Consider the following 20,336-nt stretch of genomic DNA (forward strand, 5'->3'; position numbering starts at 1 on the left):
TTCCCACTTAGCTTCCACCTTATAGGAAGGTGATGGCACATCAAATTGCTGCCTCTCCTTCATGCCTTTTTGAAAGTCTAAGCTGCCTAATCACAAATGATGTCTGTGCAAAGGCACTTCCTCTAGCTGGTTGCTGACATCAGGTAAGCACTTGAGAACATGTCAGGACAATCCTGGGACGTTCTGGTTCAGGAGTCCTTTCTTTACATTCCAACTTCTGGTATGTAAGGAGGGTACATTTGTGCCTAAGCTAACACTCTGAACCTGCACCACGCCCTGAGTCACTGGCAGGTGGAAACGGTTTCTCTCTGAGAGAGGCAGGCATGCGTCAGGGGTTACCTCAACGGCTGGCTTGGTGGGGTATGTGTAGTTACTGTTCCGGGAAGTTCTCAGGAAGGAATCGCTCTAAGAGAGAAAAGAAACCACAGGGAGAGGTCATCTAAAAGCATCAAAGACTGCTTAGGAAAGAAAGAATTAACAGTTCTGTCCTGATTTATCTAACAAGATTCTTCTGCATTTAAATAGAAAGCACTGTATAAACAGAATTTCATTCATTCCCTAGAGGGTTTTACATAACAGCTTTGGCAAGAGCTGCACAATAAGAGGCCTTTGAAGGGTTCCACACACGTTCTACTCAGGGTCTATGCTTTCATTTTCCCCCCTCACGACTGAACATCTCCCTCGTCCTCAGAAGGATCTACTTTCTTTGCTTTGTAATTTCTCTGGCAAGAGGTTCACATCATAGCATTTTTTTTCTTTTCTGAAAAGTGTTATGCTTATCAATATATTTTCATATGTAATTTTTTCTTTTTGCCTCCTTTGAACTGTGTTGTCTTACCCCCTCAGGTTGGCTTCACACACTTTGGTCATGTTCTTTCTCATGAAACATGATCTTCACTCCCTACTTGCCTATCTGTGTTACAACTGGCTTCCACACAAGCCTAGCCAGGAATCCGGGTCTCTTTAGTCGCAGGCGATGGGTCATCAAAGAAGGAAAAAGAAAGTAGATGAAGGATGAACAGGAGGAAAGCATGCTAATGAGAAAATGTAAAAATGATAGTGAAGCAAGAAGTTAGTAAGACGGAGATCAGGAAGGTTAGTAAGACCGGGCCCAGGGCTGTAGACACGCTCACAAGATGTGCTCAGTGGATAGAAGGGCCGTGGTCTGAAAGTTCGGGAATAAAACGGGAATAAGAAGAAAGAACCAGAATGCTGGAGAAGGGGTCATTGGAGAGCTGTTCCAGGGGTTGAAAACTGACTGCCCATGGGCTGGACTTAGTCAAGAGACATTTTGTTTTGCTTTGTTCTGTCCTGAATGATGGTAAAAAAAAAAAAAAAAAAAAAAAAGGAGGAGGACGAGGTAGAGGAAGAGGAAGGGGAGGCGGAGGGGGAGGGGGATGGGAGGAGAAAGATCTGAATGCTCTCAGAAGAGGCCTGTTGTCTTGAGTTCTGGCCCCACCACGTCCCCTTGTCTTGTACAAGATCCCGTTCGTACAGTCGTGTTGCTGCCTGCCACTGCATCTGAATTTGCAACCCCTGAAAGGCCCCATTTTACAGATGAGCAGCAACTGAGCCCAGAGTAGGGAAGGGACCTGATGCAGGTAGAGAGCAGGTAGTGAGAGCAGAGCTGGGGCCTGGCCTGACCTGATAGGCCTTCCTGACCAGGAATGGCCTGCTTCCATTCCTCACGCTGGGGTCAGGCTAACAAAAGACACTGCTGGTCAGACAGAGAGGAAGAGGAAGAGAGGGACTCTGAGGTCACCTTGGAGGACAAAATCTACACGTGTACAACTCCCAGCCCCCAGCGCAGACCCTGGCTCCCTGGAGCACCACACGTCTCTCCTTCCCTCTGAGTCGGGGTGTTCCTAGCTGAAACATGGACCAGAGGAGTAGTCAGGGCCCAGGGTGGGAAATGTGCCCTGGACCATATGTAACAGTGCAAGGCAAAAGAGGGCTCACAATGGCCTGTCGCCATGGTTAACTAGGCTCGTCTCTGGCTAACGTTATTTAGCATCCTCTGAGCATTCATCATCAGAAAAGGCCAATCTGGGAGCATTCTCTAAACAACAGACCCACGTTTGCTAAGCACCCCATGTGTTCAGAGCACTTTTCTAGGTGTTAGGATGAGGGGAGGATACACAGAGGCTTACAACCCAGCCAGGCAGAGAGCATGAGAAGCCACGAGGCGGTGAAACACCAAAGAATAGTGTGTCCAGGTGGTGCAGTCATTGCTGAGGAGTGGTTGGAAGATCTGGGATGCGTGGTACTCAAAGATGAGACTCGGTGGGGGTGGGTCGTTAATTATGGTTCTTCCCCCATTTCAAGGGAGCCCTGACTGAGCATAGGGTCTGGGGGCTGAAGCTGGACCCAGAGTGGCCAACATAGGAAGAATCAGAGGACAAAGACCTACCCTGCCCTTCTGGAGTGCTGAGTCAAACTGGAGAGTCTGTTTAGTCATATGATCCAAGGGGTGGGGGAGGGGCCAGAGGAGGAGACTGAGTCAAAGGGGTCAGAGGTCAGGGAGACGCTGGAATGCAGCAGAGAGTGAGGCCAGGGCAGGGACAATGAGAGCAGGTCCAGGGCAGTGGCAGACGGGCGCCCTTGGGTGCCAAGGCTTGTTTTATTGACCACCGACCGTGTGGTGTGTGCATGAGTCAGACTGGTTTAAAGGCCTGGAGTTGAGCAGACTCCATGGAAGAGGGATTCCGTTTAGTCAGACTGGCCCTCTTAGGCTAGGTTTGTGACACCAGTAGGGAGAAAGTGAAGCCAACTAAATGCCAGCACAAGGAAGTGTTCTTCTAGTTAGAGCCGTGCAAACACCGAGTGGCCTGCCTGAGGGGGCAGAGCCGGCAGCCACCTGATGTGAGTCACCAGTGTGAGTCAGTGGCTGCGGGAAAAGGTCATGTCATCTTGGCTGTGTTACGAGGTGTAGAGTTCCACAGGGAAGCGGTGGTGGTTTTCTTCTGCTCTGTGCTGCCCGGATCAAACTGGGAGTGTACAGTCAGTCCTGGGCACCAACTTACAGGGGGGCCATGTTCCAAGGAGTCATACCTACTCCATGAGACAAGGTTTGGAAGGCCCATCTATGATAAAGGGTTGGGGGAACTGAGGAGACTCAGGGAAGGGCGCGGTGGTGGGCAGGAGGAGGACGTAACAGTGCTACACGGAACAGCCTCTGATATTTCTTTCCAATTCCATTCCATTCCATGCCAAACGTGCTGGTTCACGATCTACTACGTTGATTTCACAACCTGTTAGTGGGCAGCCGCTTGGCAGTTTGAAAAGCACAGCCTTGAGAGGGTGGAAATTTAAGCCGAGGCTCTGGCGATGCCTTGGGAGGGATGTGCTGGGAGAATTCAGTTGTTCTGTGAGAGACTACATCAACAGAATGCCAAGGCCCTCCGCTCAGAGCCCAAGGTTGTATAATTCTCTGTAGTTTGGTGATGGGAAGGTAGGAGCAGACAACCTTCAACATACAAAGTGAGGAGGATCTGAACTGGGGTGGCAACAGTGGAAAGGGAAAGGGGACAGGTGGGAGGGAAGCCTGTCAGATGGGGAGCCTGACGTTTCACACCCATAGAACTGTGAAAACCGCACCAATCCTCACAGAACTCGGGAAGTCCTATGGCTCAGAGAGGTTGGGAAGACAAATATTTAGTTTCTACTTTGACACTCCTTGCTCAAAAGATTATTTTCTGAGTGAATGTTGGTTGGGTTTGAAGTGATGGTGAGGACAAGACAGCAGGAGGAGATTTAGAAGTTCAAGGCAGTAACAAGATAAGAGCGTCTGCCATACGTAATTCAAAATAGAAACACCTCCACACAGTAAAGTCAGTGGAAGGGAATCCAAAAAACCGCTGCTTTTTCTCAAAATAAAGGATTGAATGAAATACCCTGTGAAATTATTTCAGTTTCTCTCTCAGCCCCTCTCTCAGGTTCCCTCTCTTTGTTGACACCCTGATCAAACATTTAAGCTGCCTTCTGGGTAACCTTACACCATCTAGGGCAGCCAAGAGGGAACCATCTCTTCAGGGTTAGAAATACAGAGCCAGAGTTTGAGAAAGAAGTAAGAAATGAAGACAGATTGAGGAATCCTGGGCAAAGAGATTTAAACCCTGGAAATGGACAAATCTCAGAGAAAGGGGATGTGAAAAGAGAATAGGGCTCAGACATGAAAATTGCAGAATTTCCACATTTTCGAGGCTGGGAGAGGGAAGGAGGGTCATCAAAGGAGACTGAGAAGGGGAAGCAACTAGAAAAACGGAACAATCACAGTGGCTTTGTGTCCATGAATGTAGTGATGAATGAATTTTGAGGAGGAGGAGGTGGTTAACTTCAACAAATGCTTAGAGAGGCCAAGAAGAGAGGTCAGGTCTTTCCACTGGTTTCTTCAGAGTCTGAGGAGCCACGGGCTACTGCCCCCAATTAGAGAAGGAGTGGACAGAGAGGTGATGAAAGCAGGAAGGGGACAACAGTCACAATCCACAGGGTGGCTAATGAAAAGTTGGCTGTAAAATAATTTGTCCAACTTGAAAGTCCAACAGAAATCCACAGAGTGCTGTCAAATGCCCAACCTTGCGCGCAATATGCCCTTGCAGTTGCCTGGGGATGGGGGAGGAGCTGGGAGGAGGCTGAGAAAGCTTCCCAGTACTCATGTCCCTCTCGGCTTCCTCCTCCCTCCTGGGTCCTGCCTGTTGCGTCTATGTTTAGACACAGTTACAACTAAAATATGTGCCGCCTGGCCCCTGTCAGCTCACACTGAGACGCCGGTGGACTTTTATATAGCTCCAGGGACAAAGGAGGGAGCAGATGGGACCTAAGGAATGCAGAATACTACGTTGCCTGGTGCAGTGAACTTGGGCTGGCCAGCAGATGGATCCTCTTGGAATGGGCTCTGGGGTTGCCTAGCAACCGCTTCTCCCAGGCTAGCCCTCTAAGTTCCAGGAGCCTGGGTTCACTCTCCTAGGCTCACTAAGGCTCAGTCAAGCTCTGTCCAAGGGGAGGAGCGGAGCCCACAGTGGCTTAAGCGCTGGGTTGAGCGGCACCCTTTCCGGGCTCCTTGGCTGGCCTGGGGCAGAGAGTGGCACAGGTTACCTTGAGTCCCATGGTGACAGGGCTCTCCCTGACCCAGTGCCTATGCTCCAACCTGGTACTTAATAAATGTTTGTGGGGAAGGAGAGCAAATGATGGCTCCCTGGTGTGGGTTGTCATTACTTTTACTATTTAATGAAAGGGAGTAGGCAAATTGGAGAGGGTTTTCTGTGGCTGATGTTCAGTATGACCATATGGGTTGTTAAAATATTGAAATGCTTACCTCCAGTATGGTTTGTAGCCACAACTCTGAGTCCCCAAACGCCCCCAGTATCCAGCTTGCCCTGGCTCCTCCCCTATCACTCACCCCCAGAAATGCTCAGGATCTAGCAATGAAAGGGCTTTCATCGGGCACAGTAGGGCCCTTTAGGACCTTGCCCCAGCCCTTCGGCCAGCAGCTGACCCTCTGGACAGGAGGCATACAAGCTGCACTTGTTGTTATATCATTTGACCATTTTCTTTGCTTCAAGCACTAGACCGGGTAACTGAGCCCTCTGCTACCACTGCCTGCACATCTGCACCCCTTCTTCCCGCTGCTCTTGCTCTCCCAATGGGGCTGAGGGTACACCAGGCCGAGACTGGGTGGGGAAGGCAGCAGACAGGGAGCATGGGTCTTGGCAGGGGTCCACTCTCTCTGGAGCCCTGGCGGACACATGGGGGAGCTGCAGGTCCATTCCCTGCCCTGCCAGGAGGGTGGGAGAGAGTGAAGCAGCCGGACCCAGGAGGGAAACCCAGCCTCCCAGATTGGGTCAGGCCCTCTGCTTTTATTGCCGCTGAGGGCTCCCTGGCCTCAGCCTTATTTGGTTAAAAAGCCATAAGACAGGGCCTAGAAAAGGGAGCCGAAGCAATGGGAATATGAACCTGCCCCCACCCCAGGCCTGAAGTCAAGTTTAACAACTGCTTACATTTTCCTCCTTAAAAGGAGCCCTGAGCTGAGTCTCACCCCGGTTATCGAGAGGCCAGTCCTCCTTGTCCCTCCTCCACACAGCTCCGGGGCTTTCCTCTTTGACCCTATCCCTGCTGGAAACTCTGCCACCACTAAGCACAGCTAGTGAGCCTGGCTGGGCTGGTTTCTCGCTGGGCCTCCAACCTGCTGTCAGGCTTCCCGTCTACACCAAGTGCGTCTGCTGGAGGAGCCTTCCTGTCAGCCTCTGGCTTCCTGACTCCCCTTCTCAAGAATCCACCTGTCTCACCTGATCCTCTCCTCTGCGTGGGCCCCGGCCCCCTCTCCCTGCTGCTTCTCCCATTCCCAAAGAAATAAGTGCTTCTGCGCTCTCTTCCCTCTTCATTCTCATCGACTTCCTTCCATCCTCCAAAGTCCGTCCACTCCTGGAGGAGGCTGTGGTGGAGGATGGAGGGGGCAGGGGGAGGTCTGAGCTCTGGGTTTCTAGAGAGGAACAAAGCAGGTCCTCCCTTATTACCTGAGTGGGGCAGGAGAGGGGGATGTCTGCTGGCAGGTCCAGCGTATCCATTTTCCTTCCTAGTGGTTCAAGCTGAGTGGGGAAGAAAAGGAGACACAGGTGTACTAATCTGTTTCTGCTGAAGCAAACACTCCCTGGCAGCATCCTGCTGTGGGGAAGCTCGGAACTTGATTTTAGGGGGTTTGGCTTCCACTCCTGGCTCTGCCAGTTGCCAGCTGTGGGATACTGGGCACGTCGCTTAGCTTCCCTAGGATTCAGCTTCCTCATAAACTCCTAACACCTCTCTTGCAGGGCTGTTGAGAGGCTTACATGAGACAATGTGGTGTAAACTGCCTGGCGCAGTTGCTGGCACATAAAAGAAAATGTTGAATAAATGTGAGGGCTCTGCCTCGTGTTCAAGTAGAGACGCTCATCACAGTTCAAAGCACGGAGAGGAGGGGCAGTTGATCCTGGGCCTTAAGGATTCCATATTTTCAATTCTATAGATTTCTACGGATGCGCCAGCCACCGCTCCTCTATTGCTTGCAAAGAGAGGCCGAAAACAAACTCCATTCTATAGGGGCTGTGCTTTTCTCTAGACTAGAACCCCAGAGAATGAGGGATGCTCCACTTTACCATGTTGACCCAGAGGGCTCTGGAGAGCTGGGAGTGGAATTTCTGACTTGGGTGGATGCAGTCTGGGGCGAAGAAGGACAAATCCAGGTGCCCATCCTGAAGGAGAGAAACATACGTCCTCAAGATCCTGTCGGCACAGAGGGTGGAGGGGGAGCCACAGCTGATCGGCCTGACCCCTGGGATTGACTACTCAATGCCCTCCTCCCCCGAGGGTGCTCCCGGCCATTGGCCTTCTACTGAGCCTGCTCACCTCAAGAGGGAGATCAGAGCAATCCCACAGACCAACAGCCTCAGGTGACCTCAAACCGCCACCCTCCTTTCTGGCCCCGCAATTCCCCTTATTTAATCAAAAAAGTGCCATATTTATTTTTAGGCACTTTTGTATAATGCCCTAGCCATGCCATGGTTGAGGGAAAGAGATCCTAGCCTCTGAGGAGGTCTTGGCTAGCCAGCTGGGAAAAGCTACTTCCCAGCCCCGAGCCGGCTGGTCCCAGTGGTCTTGGTGGGAAGAACAGGGCCGAGCCTTGGGGCAGACATGGGCAAAGCCAACGCCAGGGCAGCATGCCACCCTCCTCTCTCTTGAGGCACTCAGTGGTGCTCAAAGCTTCTTCAAGCTTCCCTCCAGGTAGGTGAGGCCCTTAGGACGGAGGCCCAGGTGCACAGAACCGAGTCCTCACCCTGGTCCACTCACAGAGTTCTTCTGCTCAGAGTGGAAGTGTCAGGTGGAGAGCACAGCGAGCGGAGAGACGGAATACCCGGCACCCTCCTTTATAACTGCAGTGTTGTGTGTGTGGCAGAAAGTGTATAATCTGGGGTTGGACACATTTAAATCTTGTGTCTCTGTCCCTTATTCCCTATACGATTTTTGGAAGGATATCTCACATCTCCGAGCCTCTGTTACGTGGGGATGCTAATGACCATTTCAAAAGGTAGTTGTGAAGATTTTATGTGTGGGAGGCACAGTGCCTGGCACGTAAGAGGTGCTCAATAAAACGGAGGCTGCTCCTGGCAGTAACCAGAACATCCCACGTCAGGCCGCCTCTGGAAATGCAGCTCAGATGCTCAAGGAGGCTGCACCCACTAGAACAGCATCTGGAGAACTGCCTGTGTCTTTCCTGTTTTATTCCTACTCTCATGGAAGCACTGTCCTGTCTGCCTTGAATTTCTGTTTCCCCCCAGGAGCCCCAACAGCGGGGGGCAGGGAGCATACCGCCAGGATGGGGAGCTGGATGTTGTGGAAGAAAGGCTGCAGGACCACAGAGAAGTCCTCCTGGGTGTCGTAGCGACCCGACTCCACCAGCTCACGCATGCTGCTCTGAGGACACACGCACGGGTGCCTTCAGCACAGGCCCTGGGCTGGCCAGGTGCCCAGTGGGGAAAGGGTGGGAGTGATGGGCAGGACCACTGCCCCCAGCTCCCTGGATGGAGTGGGGTTGGGGGGGGCTGACTCAGCCCCTCCCTTGAGAACACAAGTGCACTTGATTGCAAATCTCTTTCCAGAGAATTGAAAACAGGTTGTGTCACCTTTTTATTTTGGTTTTAAGTGAACTGCCAGCTCTCAAGGGCCAGGCAGGAAGTCCCACAAAGAAAAACCTGGGGTCTCTAGAGGGCCCCCAGGCTCGGGACGCAACTGCCCTCCTCACAGCCTGCCTGTTGAGGAGGTGGGTGTGTGTGTGGGGGGCGGCTGGGCCCCCAAAGTGCCGGGAAGGGAAAGGGGTCCCTTGGGGAATCCAGGGCTACCGACTTCTTCAGGCCAAGCATTGGGGTTAAGCCACCAAGGGCAGCTCAGCTATGAGGACTTTGCCATCTGGAGTCCTTTGAGGTGACTCCAATCCCGGTATCTGAGACACCCCATCCAGGTGGGGCAGAGGAAGGGCCCAGGATGGCGAAGTCCCCCCTCAAACCCTGAACAGCTCTTCCCTTCCCTGGGTGCCTCCCCTAGGGGGCCCTGGGCTAGTGTGTTAGAGCAAGGGGGAGCAGAACACACAGAATGGTGCCCTTCCGGGTCTCACCTGGTAGGCTTGGGCGATGGCCTCCAACCTGGTCAGCTCTTGGGAGCTCTCCCGCGGGGTCAGAACACAGTTACACAGAACACTGCACAAAGAGGGGGAGGCAGGAGACCCAGAGCCGAAGCCCTGGTCAGGGCCTGGCTCTGCTGCACGGGGACAGCTCCCGGGAGCCCTGGCTTAGGAGCACATGTGCCCTGCGGCCATGATGCACGTGCTGAGGGGCAGGTTTCAGGCCTGACCCGGGGCCTGGAGAAAGTCCCAAGGGTGTATGAATGAGCACCCTCTCACATTAACGGAGTACAAGTATTGGGCTGCAGGCCCTGGGTCTGCAGAAAATTACGCTGAGCCAATGAATTTAGGCCATGAAAATTCAATGTCCAGTCTTTAAGAATTCATCCTTTGGTCCTGGAGCTGGTATTTTGGGGCCTCTGGTGCTCATGCCCTCAGACACCTCCTTGGTTCACACTAGTGCCCCACTGTGTCCTCTTTTGTTTTATTATGAGTTATTTCACACCCATAAAATACACTTAATGTTAAAATGATATCTCTAAAGTCCTCAAAACAGTCCCTGGTGCACAGTAAATTCTGTAAAAGTATTTGTTAAATAAATAAATGCACGTATAAGGTTGGTGGTCTGACGGTTAAGGTTCGGTGCTCTGACTGTGGCGGTCCACGGTCGTTCCTGGTCAGGGAACCACACCGTCTGTCAGTTGTCACACTGTGGTGGCTGCGTGTTGCTGTGATGTTGAAAGCTATGCCACCGGTATTTCAAATACCAGCAGGGTCACCCGTGGTGGACAGGTTTCAGTGGCGCTTCCAGACTAAGACAGACTAGGAAGAAGGACCTGGCCACCCACTTCTGAAAAAACTGGCCATGACAACCCTGTGAAGAGCAGCAGAGCACCGTCTGATGGAGCACCAGGAGGTGAGAAGATGGAGCCAAAAGACTGGGCAGGGTTCCGCTCTGCCGAACACAGGGTTGTGAGGAGTTGAAATGGACTCAACGGCACTAACAGCCATGTATAAGGTATGAAGAATAATAAAACACACACCTGTATACCTCTCACTCAGCTTCAGTAACAAAACACTCCCGATCTGGAGTTCCCTTGTGTCCCTCTCCAGTTCCATGCTTCCCCATAACGGTAACTGAACGTGTGCATCATTTCCCGCTTGCTGTCGCGGGTCGACCACGAATGTACACATCCCTCTATGTACCCCCTTTTCACAGGCCGGGCTCCGCTGTCTCTTGAACACCAGCCTTGTCCCAGCCCTGGTCTCTCCCTCTGTGCTCCCCCACATCACAGAGGTTCCTGCTGGCACCCTGAGGTTGGGTAAGGGGGATCTGACCTCTGAGAAGAGGGTGGTCCTGGGGCAAGACCCCCTTTCCAGACTTGGCTTCACGGACAGACCAAGTCACAAAGAACCCAAGGAGTCACCACCATGTGAGCCAGACCGGCAGTGAGCACTTCTCCGGCCAGGGGCAGCCAGCACCTGCCTACCTGGCCTGCTGTACCGGGCACTTGTCTGGGTTCCCCAGGAACACCTGCCGCACGACGCTGGGGCTCATGAAGTCCACGAGGTTGACCAGGGCTCTGGGCACCTGTGGGCAAGGCTGCAGATGAGAGAGGGGCCCCAGCGCCTCCTTCGTCAAGCTGCCTTAGGGCCCCAAGAAGGAGAACTGGCTCTAGGGTCCCTGTAGATCTCCAGCTGGTCATCCCTGAGTGGAGTTCTGGGGAGGCGTCTACACGGGGTTACCGCCTAGGGCCCTGCGCACCATGCCACTCACATGGGCTGCAGTGTGAACGGCGCCTCCTGGAGTGGGGACCACGTGGCAGACCAGAGTCTAAATGCTGAGAGCTCAGCTGTGTTCAGCCATCAGTTAGTGAACTCAAAATTTGGTGAAATAGGTGCCCCGTCTGCCAGGACGTTAGCCCTCACCAGTTCCCTCTAGCACAACCTGGACTAACTCTGCTGAGCGGCCTGGGGACTCCACCACTCAGAGAAGCATCTGGCAGTCAGAGTGCTCCCTCCTGGGCAGCCGGAGCAGCTTGTCCATGCTGAGTGATGGGGAGAGAACACGCTGTCGGGAGCAGGACCAGAGAGGGGCTTGCTCTCGACACACCCTATGGCTCAGAGTGCACAGTGCCCAGCCTGGGAGCCGACCAGCTGCTGCCACCAGGGAATGTCCCAGGTAGCGGTGGGGGGACAATTAGTGCACACAGTGCCTCCCCTTCTTCAAGCCTGAGGTCCTTCTGGGCTGATTCTGAATGGAGTGAGGCTTACCTTGACCGTAGGGCCCGAACTCCGGAAAGGGAAGGCGCCCATGCCCTTGGCTGTCTCCTTTACCATCTTCCCCCATCCACCTTGCCCGCACTGTGGGTGAGCTGTGTCCAGCTTGTGGGAGCCCCCCACCCACCTCTCTGTGCAGGATGTCCAAGGCGTTGCGGAGATGCTCAAAAAAATTGGCTGCAGAATACAGATTCTGGGAATAGACAGGAGGGCAGGGGAGGAGCTGGTTAGGGCAGAGGGCAGCTGGGCAGTTGTAGGCCCCCCAGCTGGCTCCTGCCCCAAGGACTTCTTCTCCCTCTCGCCTCCAGCTGTGACAATCTCAGCATGTTGAAATCTGAGGTGAACCATTGACTACTTGCTGTTGTCAAAGACGGGCCAGCCACAAGACTGGAGCCTTCAGCCACAGATTTAGTCCAGGAGCAGAAAGTGCAGAGTCCTCCTTCCAACTGCTTGGGGTTTGCAGCTGCTTCTTTTTCTGAATTCTCAGGAATTGTAAGAAAGGGGAGTAGAAGCACCATATATCTGCCACCTGCTGCCTCACACCACCTGGGATGTGGAGGTGGAGCCAGAACCCTGAGGCTCGTGGGGTAAGAAGTGCGTGAACATGTGTGCATGTGCGCGTGTCTGAATTGTACGTGTGCAGGCACACACACGTAAGCGTGTTGGACAAGTCTAGGGACTGCTCTCAAGGAGGATCTCCCAGGCCTACAGGTCAAGGTCAGGGGCAGCGAGCAGCCTGGCCCACCCCTGTTACCGAGTCCATGCAGTAGTCACACAAATCGCTGTTTCCAATCAGCACCGTGATGACCTTCCAGTCCTCGTGGAAATTTACTCTCTACACAGAGGAGGAAAATGCTGGATGATTCCAACAAAGAAACAAAAATGCCACAGCTCTAGGAAATCCATTCAACCCTCTAAGGCTTCCTTGCCCACTTGAACTAGTAGAATCAATCTCAGAGCTGAAGGAATTTTAGAGGTTTATTTATAGACCACAGACTGTAAGGATCGGGAGGGACTTTCCAGGTCATTGTCACCGACAACAAACCTCCCATCATGGACATAATCTCCTCCAGCTGGCCTCAGACAGGGGCTGCCCTACTGCTGCTTGAATGCGTCTAGTGACAGGGTGCTTACTACTTTTCATGGCAGTCCATTTCATTTGGGGACTTTAGTGGGTTAGAAAATCAGTGTTTAAAAATAACCATAAGTCTGACTCACATGGTCATCTTTCATCCTCTGCACCAGAGCCTGGACTTGGTTTGTAAGTTCCCTGAGAAGGAGAGAAACATCAGTCCTTCTGTTGAGGAACAGTGCCCAGATTTTTCCTCCTAAAGTGTCTGAACTGGAGGTTTCCATGGCATTATCCCCACTGCATGAGCTGGCAGAGGCTCAGGGACAAGAAGCGACTTGCCTGTTCTGGAGAGTTATTAACCCTTTGAAAAGCCAATTGTGTGTTAGTCCTAAAGCTGTAGTCACGGGTACTGCCAATTATATTTGTTGCTTATGGTCTCCCTTCTAGAACTGCACATGCAGAGTGTCTTTTAGGATTCCATGCTAGGAAACCATTTGTCACCTTTGAAGGACTGGTGTAGACGTTGAATTTAGACCTATGAAAGTTTTAGCATGCTTACCCTTTTCACCCCGGCTGCCAGGAAGCTGAGAATTTGATGTTCAGGCACAATAACTATAAAAATGCTTATATTGACCAGTTGCTTTCTCTTTTTCCCTCCTAGTGGCTGTGATTTTTATCTTCCTTGTTATTTGTATTATTATTATTTTTTTTGTAAACTTATCTAAATGCTTCTTTTAGAAAGAGATGGGGAATAAATTTACACTGTCCATGTGCCTGGGTTTACAACCCCTGGAAGAACTAGATCTCAGGCACCCTGAGATCCCCTCTAACTCAGGCCGCTGTAGGGCCTGGGTGAGATGGATCCACAGCACAGTGTTCTCCCAGGACCTGGCAGTTGGACTACCTGTCCCCAGCTGTTTCTGTTACCAAGAAGGGTCTACCCAGGCTGGGTGTACGGGTCTAGGAGCCATGCCCATCAACCAGAGGGTGTGGGCCTGAGTAAGAAGATGACAGTTGTGACAGAGGCTCAGACGGCTGGGCCAGGGGCTGCACGAAGCAAGGAGACCCAGGCTGCTGGGGCCTCGAGGAGCAGGTGAGAGGTCTCATCGGGAGAGCATCCTGGAGGCTGAGCCATTCTGCTTCAGCTGCCTCTGGCTTTTTGCTTCTTGTTAGCGTGACAGTGGGCTAGGGACAGGACAGGACTTGTTGCCCCAGAGGCCCCCAGGACTGGAGATTCTGGCTTGTCCCTGCATTTGGTTGGCATACCAGGCTCTTTCTAAGGAATTGCCACTTGTGAGGCTTGGAGAGAGTGACTCTCTCCAGCACCATCATGCCATGGGAAGTCTGGAAACCTGGGGACGGCTGTCAGTTAGTCGAATGATTAGAACATGCTGCACAGGAAAGCAAGGCCAGGCGTTCAGCCTCCAGGGCCATGGCTCCTGTCCAGGCTCCAGCCTCCCAGCTGTGGCCTTGACCACAGGGGTGGCCAGGGGAGCGCACTGCAGAGAGCCCTGTAAATCACTGCTGCAAACAGAGAAATGGTCCCTTTGCACACAGTCAGTGCTACAAGCTTACAGGGACTACGTGCCTCCCACCCCCCACCCTGCAGATCCCCTCCCCAAATGCCGTACTCAGCCTTTGCTCCAGAAACAGCCTGATTGAGGAACGCATTTGTGGCATTGGCGTCACCCGTGCCTACCGCGTAGCCTGTGAGATTGCCGTTAAACTTTCGAAGGATATCTGGAAGAGGAGGGGGTGAACAGGGACAGGGGGCTTAGGACAGGAGGCCAGCATATCTCCTCTGGTCTAAGGTCCTGGGCAGAGGCAGGCCAGGGGAGGCAGGGAGGGGGGTGTGTGCCGATAGGAGTTGAGGCCTCTTGAGTTGAAATGACTCAATGACAGGACGGGCCAAGGCAGCAAGAGCCTCTCAATAGTATTCTTCTTCCTTTTTTTTTTTTTTTTTTTTTTTTACAATTCACAGTGCAGCTCATGCTCACTGTCTCATTGGACTCTCTGCATCCTCTTGGCCAGTGGAAGAAACCTGAGGCTCAGAATGTTTGGTAACTTGCCCCAGGTCACCTGGCAAGCACACAGAAAGGCCAGGGCTTGAACTCAGGTCTCCAGGCTCCAAATACAGCGTTTATTCCACCCCCTCCAGCCGCCTGTGCACCGGCCTCTTTTCCCATTTCGCGGTAGTCCATAAGGAAGATGTTATTCCCTCCTTTCTCAGCTGAGAGGCACTCTCAGGAAGCCTGGGGGCCAGATGGGACGAGGGGACAGACTCAAGCCCCTGGCTACTTACTCGGTAAGGTGGTCACGTTCTCCAGGGAGCCGTCCCCTCCTGAACTGTAGGGAGTGAGCAAGCCAGTGAGAGAGACTGAATCAATACAGAGTCTCTACGGAACAGCGCCCCCACTTTCCTTAGTGCCCACGCCATCAGCGCCTGTAAGAGGTGCCGGACCCTTCTCTCCGTATTTGAGGGATACTGACAAAATTTGAATTCCCCAATGGGTTGGCTCCCCCCAAAGCCGGGATTTGAAGGCAAAAGAGAGCTGTTCCTTTTCTCCACCAAATCAGGAGGGAGAGCACTTAGCGGAGTACATATTTGGTGCCCAGCCATGAACTAGATTCTCTGCATTAGTTATCTCACATCTCCAAACAAGCGTATGACGTCGACGCGCCTATCTCCATCTCACAGAGAAGGAAGCTGAGGGGCAGAGCGGCCAGTTAACTTTCTAAAGGAAACTAAAACCCAGAAAGGTAACTAAAAACCAGCTGGAGCCCGAAACCTTTAGAAAATGGATAAGCTCTTCTCTGCCCAGCGGTGAGGTCAGTTCCCCTGGAAGGTTCAGGGGTGGCCTCTCACTGCCTTCCACGCTGTAACTTCATCTAACCTAATCTAGTTTTACGGCCCTCAATCTAACGTCAAGACACACTCAAGAGTTCATTTACGTTCGTGCATTGAATTGAATACCTGTGGGAGATGAGGAGAGCAGTATTTCTGCTTTAATAAAGTCCAGTGTTCAGGTAAACTGTATTTACTGATGTTTTCTTCTGTACTTCCCGCCCCCATGCCAGCATTTTACTCCAGGCCAACAGATTTTGAGAACACAGCGTTAGCATTCACCCTCCAGGACATAGAGACTTCCAGAGGGCAGGCCTGGATCAAAGTCAGGGCTGTTCTTCACTCCAGGGAATGCTTGGAATGAAGGTGACTATTTCATACTAGAGTGGTCAAGGGCTTCCGTCCCAGGCTCAGCAGCGGCGAGAGGACACCGGGTGAGCCTGCCTCACTTCCTCACCCTGGTCTCTCTCCCCCACCTCCCATCAGAGGTCTGAACCTAACTGGGCTGGTGGTGCGGCATTTGTGCGAGCTTACAACTCTTTTCCAACTCTGCACGAAGCTGCTGCTTTAGCTGCTTCCTGATCCTTCTTTCTTTGGACTAAAAGCATTTAATCAACACTTTATACTTGAAAGGAAATTATAAATCCAATCACTGTGTTCTAACTCTGCCTCCTTTCCTCCTTCAATAAACATATAGAGATATACATAAACACACACTTACGCACATCAAGTACTTTCTACTGTGATTTCTCCTCTAAAAGTATCTTTGTTCTAGAGGCCGGCCCTGTGGCATAGTGGTTAATGATACGCACTATGCTTTGGTGGCCCAGGGTTTGCCGGTTGGGATCCTGGGCATAGACCTATGCATCGCTTGTCAAGCCATGCTGTGGCAGGTGTCTCACATACAAAGTAGAGGAAGACGGGCACAGATGTTAGCTCAAGGCCAATCTTCCTCAGCAAAAAAGAGGAGGATTGGTGGCGAATGTTAGCTCAGGGTTAATCTTCCTCAAAAAGAAAAAGGAAAAAAGTATTTTTGTTCTAAAACCTGTGTGGTGGCTGATTAAACCAATAGGCTACAGACATCTCTCTCTGAACCCATTTTAAGTGAATAATTCCAGGAAAAAAGAGAGAATTATACAAATAAATATAAAGGGAACAAAAATATTTAAGTTCTTGTTTTGATCAGAACTACATGAAATGTGTTAGAAAACAGATCCATATGGAACATCTAATTTACATGAGACCCTTCAGATTAATGTAATTCATACTACACCATGAGCTCAAAGGCTGTCACCTGTTGTCATCCACAATGCACAGAGAAATACAGAGTAGATGCTCAGCAACACTTGTTGAAGGAGTTTTGGTAATGTGAGATTGCACTCCTAGCGAATAACACAAAGAAATGCATTTTTTGGTATGTAAATTTTATTTTGGTCCTTTGAATGATGCCAAACAAGCACACTTATTTCAACTGAAGAAGAGGCAACACACTAAGGACCCCTGGGCCTGCCACGCTCTTAAGCTGGCCAAAGCTGAAACCTTCCACTGGCACACGATCCTCACAGGCCAAGAGGCCTCAGAAACATTTGCAGCCAAACCTCCTTCTGCAGGTCCTGCTCACGGCCACCCACCTCCCAAGAATTCTGGGCCTATTCCCTCCCCCATCCGACTGTTTGAAGTCCTCTCCCTCCACTTCCTGTTTCCTTGGAGGAAGAGGCTCAAATTGCATTCTGAATTTACCAAAATCATTAATTGCCTAGTATTTCCAATCCAGAAGCTTTAACAGCTTCAGAAAACTGCTTTTCTCAGATCAGTCTACTACATGCCATTTTCTAGGGGATGCTAATAGGTATTAGGAACAAAGAGGGAGTTCTGGGATTAAGGGAAACACTGGATTAAACAGATATGGTTTAAACAGATTTCTTCATTGTAGGGCTTCAGCCTCTTTAACACGCTAACATGCACGTGAATTCCCCAGAGAAAAGACATGGTAGGTAATGTTTCCCCCCAATACAAAGAATTTTACCCTCTTCAGGAACATGTCTGGGGCTAGTGTTCTATGGGACACACTTTGGGAAACACTAGTCTGTCTATTCCACCAAATGTGAAACTGTCTCTCAGACTCTGACCCAGAACTTCCATCTTCCATACAGGTGGGTCTTGGGACAAGTATTGAAACATTTAGAATAAACGGTTTAAAGGGACAGCAGCCATTGAATATACAAGGCTTTGGAATTAGAACTAAAAGATTGAAACATTAGGTCTTACTGGACCTTACTTGTAGGAGAAACAGCAATGGCTCAAGGTTTCCATTGCTGCAGAGAGAAGGGTGAGCAGAAGATTGCCCGTTCAGATCTGGATCCCAGGAACCTGTCGGGTTGAACTGTTCATGAAGCTGGGCGCATTACACCGCACAGCCCCCGACTGCAGCGCCAGGAGCAGCTCATCTCTCATCCGTGGGCTGGCTTGTCTACTTTATTTTCCGTTTCCCACTCTGTCATAGGAGGCCACCACCTTCTTTAGCTGAGACTAAGTGCGGCTGCCTCCACCTCAGGCTTTTTCTTGATTGTAATAAGTCTGCTTTCTCTCCCTCTGGCTTTTCTTTTTCTCGAAGCCTCAGTGGGGCAGAGTGGTCAGGAAGCGATGCTCTGTTTCCCTCACAGCCACTTAGAGACGCTTGCCTGGCTGAGGGAAGGGGGAGGCCTGGGGGAGCGGGGGACCTGGGAGGCGTTCCCCTCAGCTCTCAGTGGGTACTGTCCTCTCCCGGGACAGCGAAGGCTGGGTGGGGACGCCTCTCTGCCAGCCGGGGAAGCCTTTCTCTCTGGGACTCTCCTCAGGGTTGACCCCAGAACCGTCCCTACATTGTTCCCTCTCACTTTCTTGGAAGAGACATTTCATCTGAATTCACTGTGAAGAAAAGGGAGAGGGCAAGGCCTCGTTGGGCCGCCCAACTTCACATTAGCACTCTGCCCTCTGGTGGCTGGCTTTGCTCTAGTTGTTTTGAATTCTGAGCTAATCGCCAATGACTGTGAAGCATATATTAACACCAACTTTATTAGGAAAGAAAGAAACTTAAGAAAACCCACATCTACCCACTCACCTGACACACCGAGAGCTTTCTACTTCCAAGTCTGGGCTGCCCATTCTCGGCTATCTAATTGCTAATTTGTCAAGACGTAGCTGGGGAACCCCCTTCTCTGGGAGGCCCTCCTGTCCCTGCGGGCAGGGTTGGCTCCTCCCTCTTCTACATTCCCGCAGCACTCGGGCGTCTTTGATTTTTAAGTAGCACTTCCCAGTTGAGCAGAAGCATTTGCCTGTGCTCCGCATACATCCCTCTCATCCACCGGCCCCAACGCCTAGGACCAAGTCGCCACATGAGAGAGCTTAGCAATGCCTGCCGGCTGTGATTTTTATCTTGGTTGTTTCCCCCTGAAGTGTGTGTTGCATTTCGGAGTTTTCTGGACAGATGTCAACATATACATAAAGGCAGAGGTGTGACTACAGAACGACATGAATAAATACAGATAGTAAACAGATGTAGGAGCATCTACATGTACACAGATACAAGCACACGGGCAGACGAAGACTCAGAGATTTGGTGATTTTCTGGTGCACTTCACATTGGATTTGTTCACCCAGGAGTCTGATAAGAACCCTGGTTTGCTTTTCTGCACAATTGAAAAAAAAGAAAAGGGTTGTCAACAGTAAAATATCCTATCTATTCACCATATTGTCATATCTTGCCGGAACATATAAATTTTCCTTCTGAAAGCCCCTTCAAGACCTGCTCCTTGCTCCTTTGGTACTTACGCATTTGTGGGAGACAACCCCCCACCCAATCTCCGTGGGTGAGCCTGCAGGGGGAGGGGGTCAAGGGTTAACATTACCTATATGACAGCCCCCGATACTGAGTGGTGACGTCAGGAAGGTCGTTTGGTTTGGAGCCAATTCCATTGCCAGCCTTTGAAAACACACCAAAATCCAGAGGAAAATCAGCAAGTCAGAGAAAAGGGAGGCTGTGCAGGCTCTCCACCCTCAGCGCCGCACGAGAGGCACGCTGAATCCGGAGGCAGAAGGCCCTGGGCTGGCCTTCCGAGACACTCCTTCTCAGCTGCGTGCCCTCTCCAAGCTCGGCGGCTTCCCTGCTGAACTGAGGCCACGCCCTGCGTATCTCACAGGATTGTTGTGATGACCAAATTGGATCATAGTTGTAAAAACCATTTTGAAAACTCTACAGTGCTTTGCAAACGTGCGACACTGTTATATTCTCACTACTAGCATTGTGCTCTTAAGTTCTTTCTGAGCACAAAGAAAGAGCGGATAGATGTGAGTGGACTGCAGTGGACAGATTTCTCATAAACGTCACATTTCTCCTCTTTCTCTCTGGGACATTCTGTAAGGCAATCTCATGGCCTTGGCGATCTGGGGGGTAAAAGGCCATATTTCTTGGAACTTAGGAGCAGAGCGTTAGCCACAACTGTGGAATCTTTGCTGCTTCCCGTGCAGATGCAAGAGGAAACAGACGTGAGGGTCTGAGCTGCTCATAGAGCATTATCCAAAGAGAGAAGAGCACCTACACAGGTATGTTTCGAAGACTTTTGGGGTCAACATGACATATTTTTGCAACTGTTAGGAAAGTTTTGTTAGATGTTCAAAGCCTCCAATATGTGAGATGATTCAGTTCACTCCTGAAAAAGATCTCCCCTTGCACACCTGATGGAGAAAGTGGCTGCAAAAGCAAATGATGGCAAGCTCTCGGACTGACAGAATCAGGATGGAGAGGGGATAAAGTAGAGGTCAGGAGTGCAGGCCCTGGAGTTAGGAGGCTGGGACCTGGAACTCACCGCCACCCCCATCCCACCTGGGGCCCAAGAGTCCTTACAGTCAGAGAATCCCCCAGAGCAGCCACAACTTGGATATCTGCAGGTCTCAGGGAGTGTACTGGAAAGACAATGGACACACTTGAGTCCCCAGGAAGGAAGAAAGAGGAGAGG

The 20,336-nt window shown here is 51.3% G+C and overlaps 1 protein-coding gene across 4 annotated transcripts in view; it reads right to left on the minus strand.

The window, feature by feature from the left end:
* The window catches only part of PLB1 (phospholipase B1), a 136,114-nt gene that overhangs the window by 33,125 nt on the left and 82,653 nt on the right, over positions 1-20,336 (minus strand). For all 4 annotated transcript variants that reach the window (XM_070512369.1, XM_070512368.1, XM_014850409.3 and 1 more), the window contains 13 exons: positions 20,225-20,283; positions 19,230-19,303; positions 14,800-14,843; positions 14,129-14,237; positions 12,644-12,695; positions 12,180-12,260; positions 11,553-11,618; positions 10,636-10,736; positions 9,140-9,221; positions 8,338-8,442; positions 7,128-7,223; positions 6,513-6,584; positions 340-405 (listed from right to left, as the gene is read on the minus strand). In XM_070512369.1, coding sequence (XP_070368470.1) covers positions 340-405; positions 6,513-6,584; positions 7,128-7,223; positions 8,338-8,442; positions 9,140-9,221; positions 10,636-10,736; positions 11,553-11,618; positions 12,180-12,260; positions 12,644-12,695; positions 14,129-14,237; positions 14,800-14,843; positions 19,230-19,303; positions 20,225-20,283 — 1,007 coding nt within the window. The remainder of the gene's footprint in view (positions 1-339; positions 406-6,512; positions 6,585-7,127; positions 7,224-8,337; positions 8,443-9,139; positions 9,222-10,635; positions 10,737-11,552; positions 11,619-12,179; positions 12,261-12,643; positions 12,696-14,128; positions 14,238-14,799; positions 14,844-19,229; positions 19,304-20,224; positions 20,284-20,336) is intronic.

Source organism: Equus asinus, chromosome 6, assembly GCF_041296235.1.
Source record: "Equus asinus isolate D_3611 breed Donkey chromosome 6, EquAss-T2T_v2, whole genome shotgun sequence".
Taxonomy (NCBI): domain Eukaryota; kingdom Metazoa; phylum Chordata; class Mammalia; order Perissodactyla; family Equidae; genus Equus; species Equus asinus.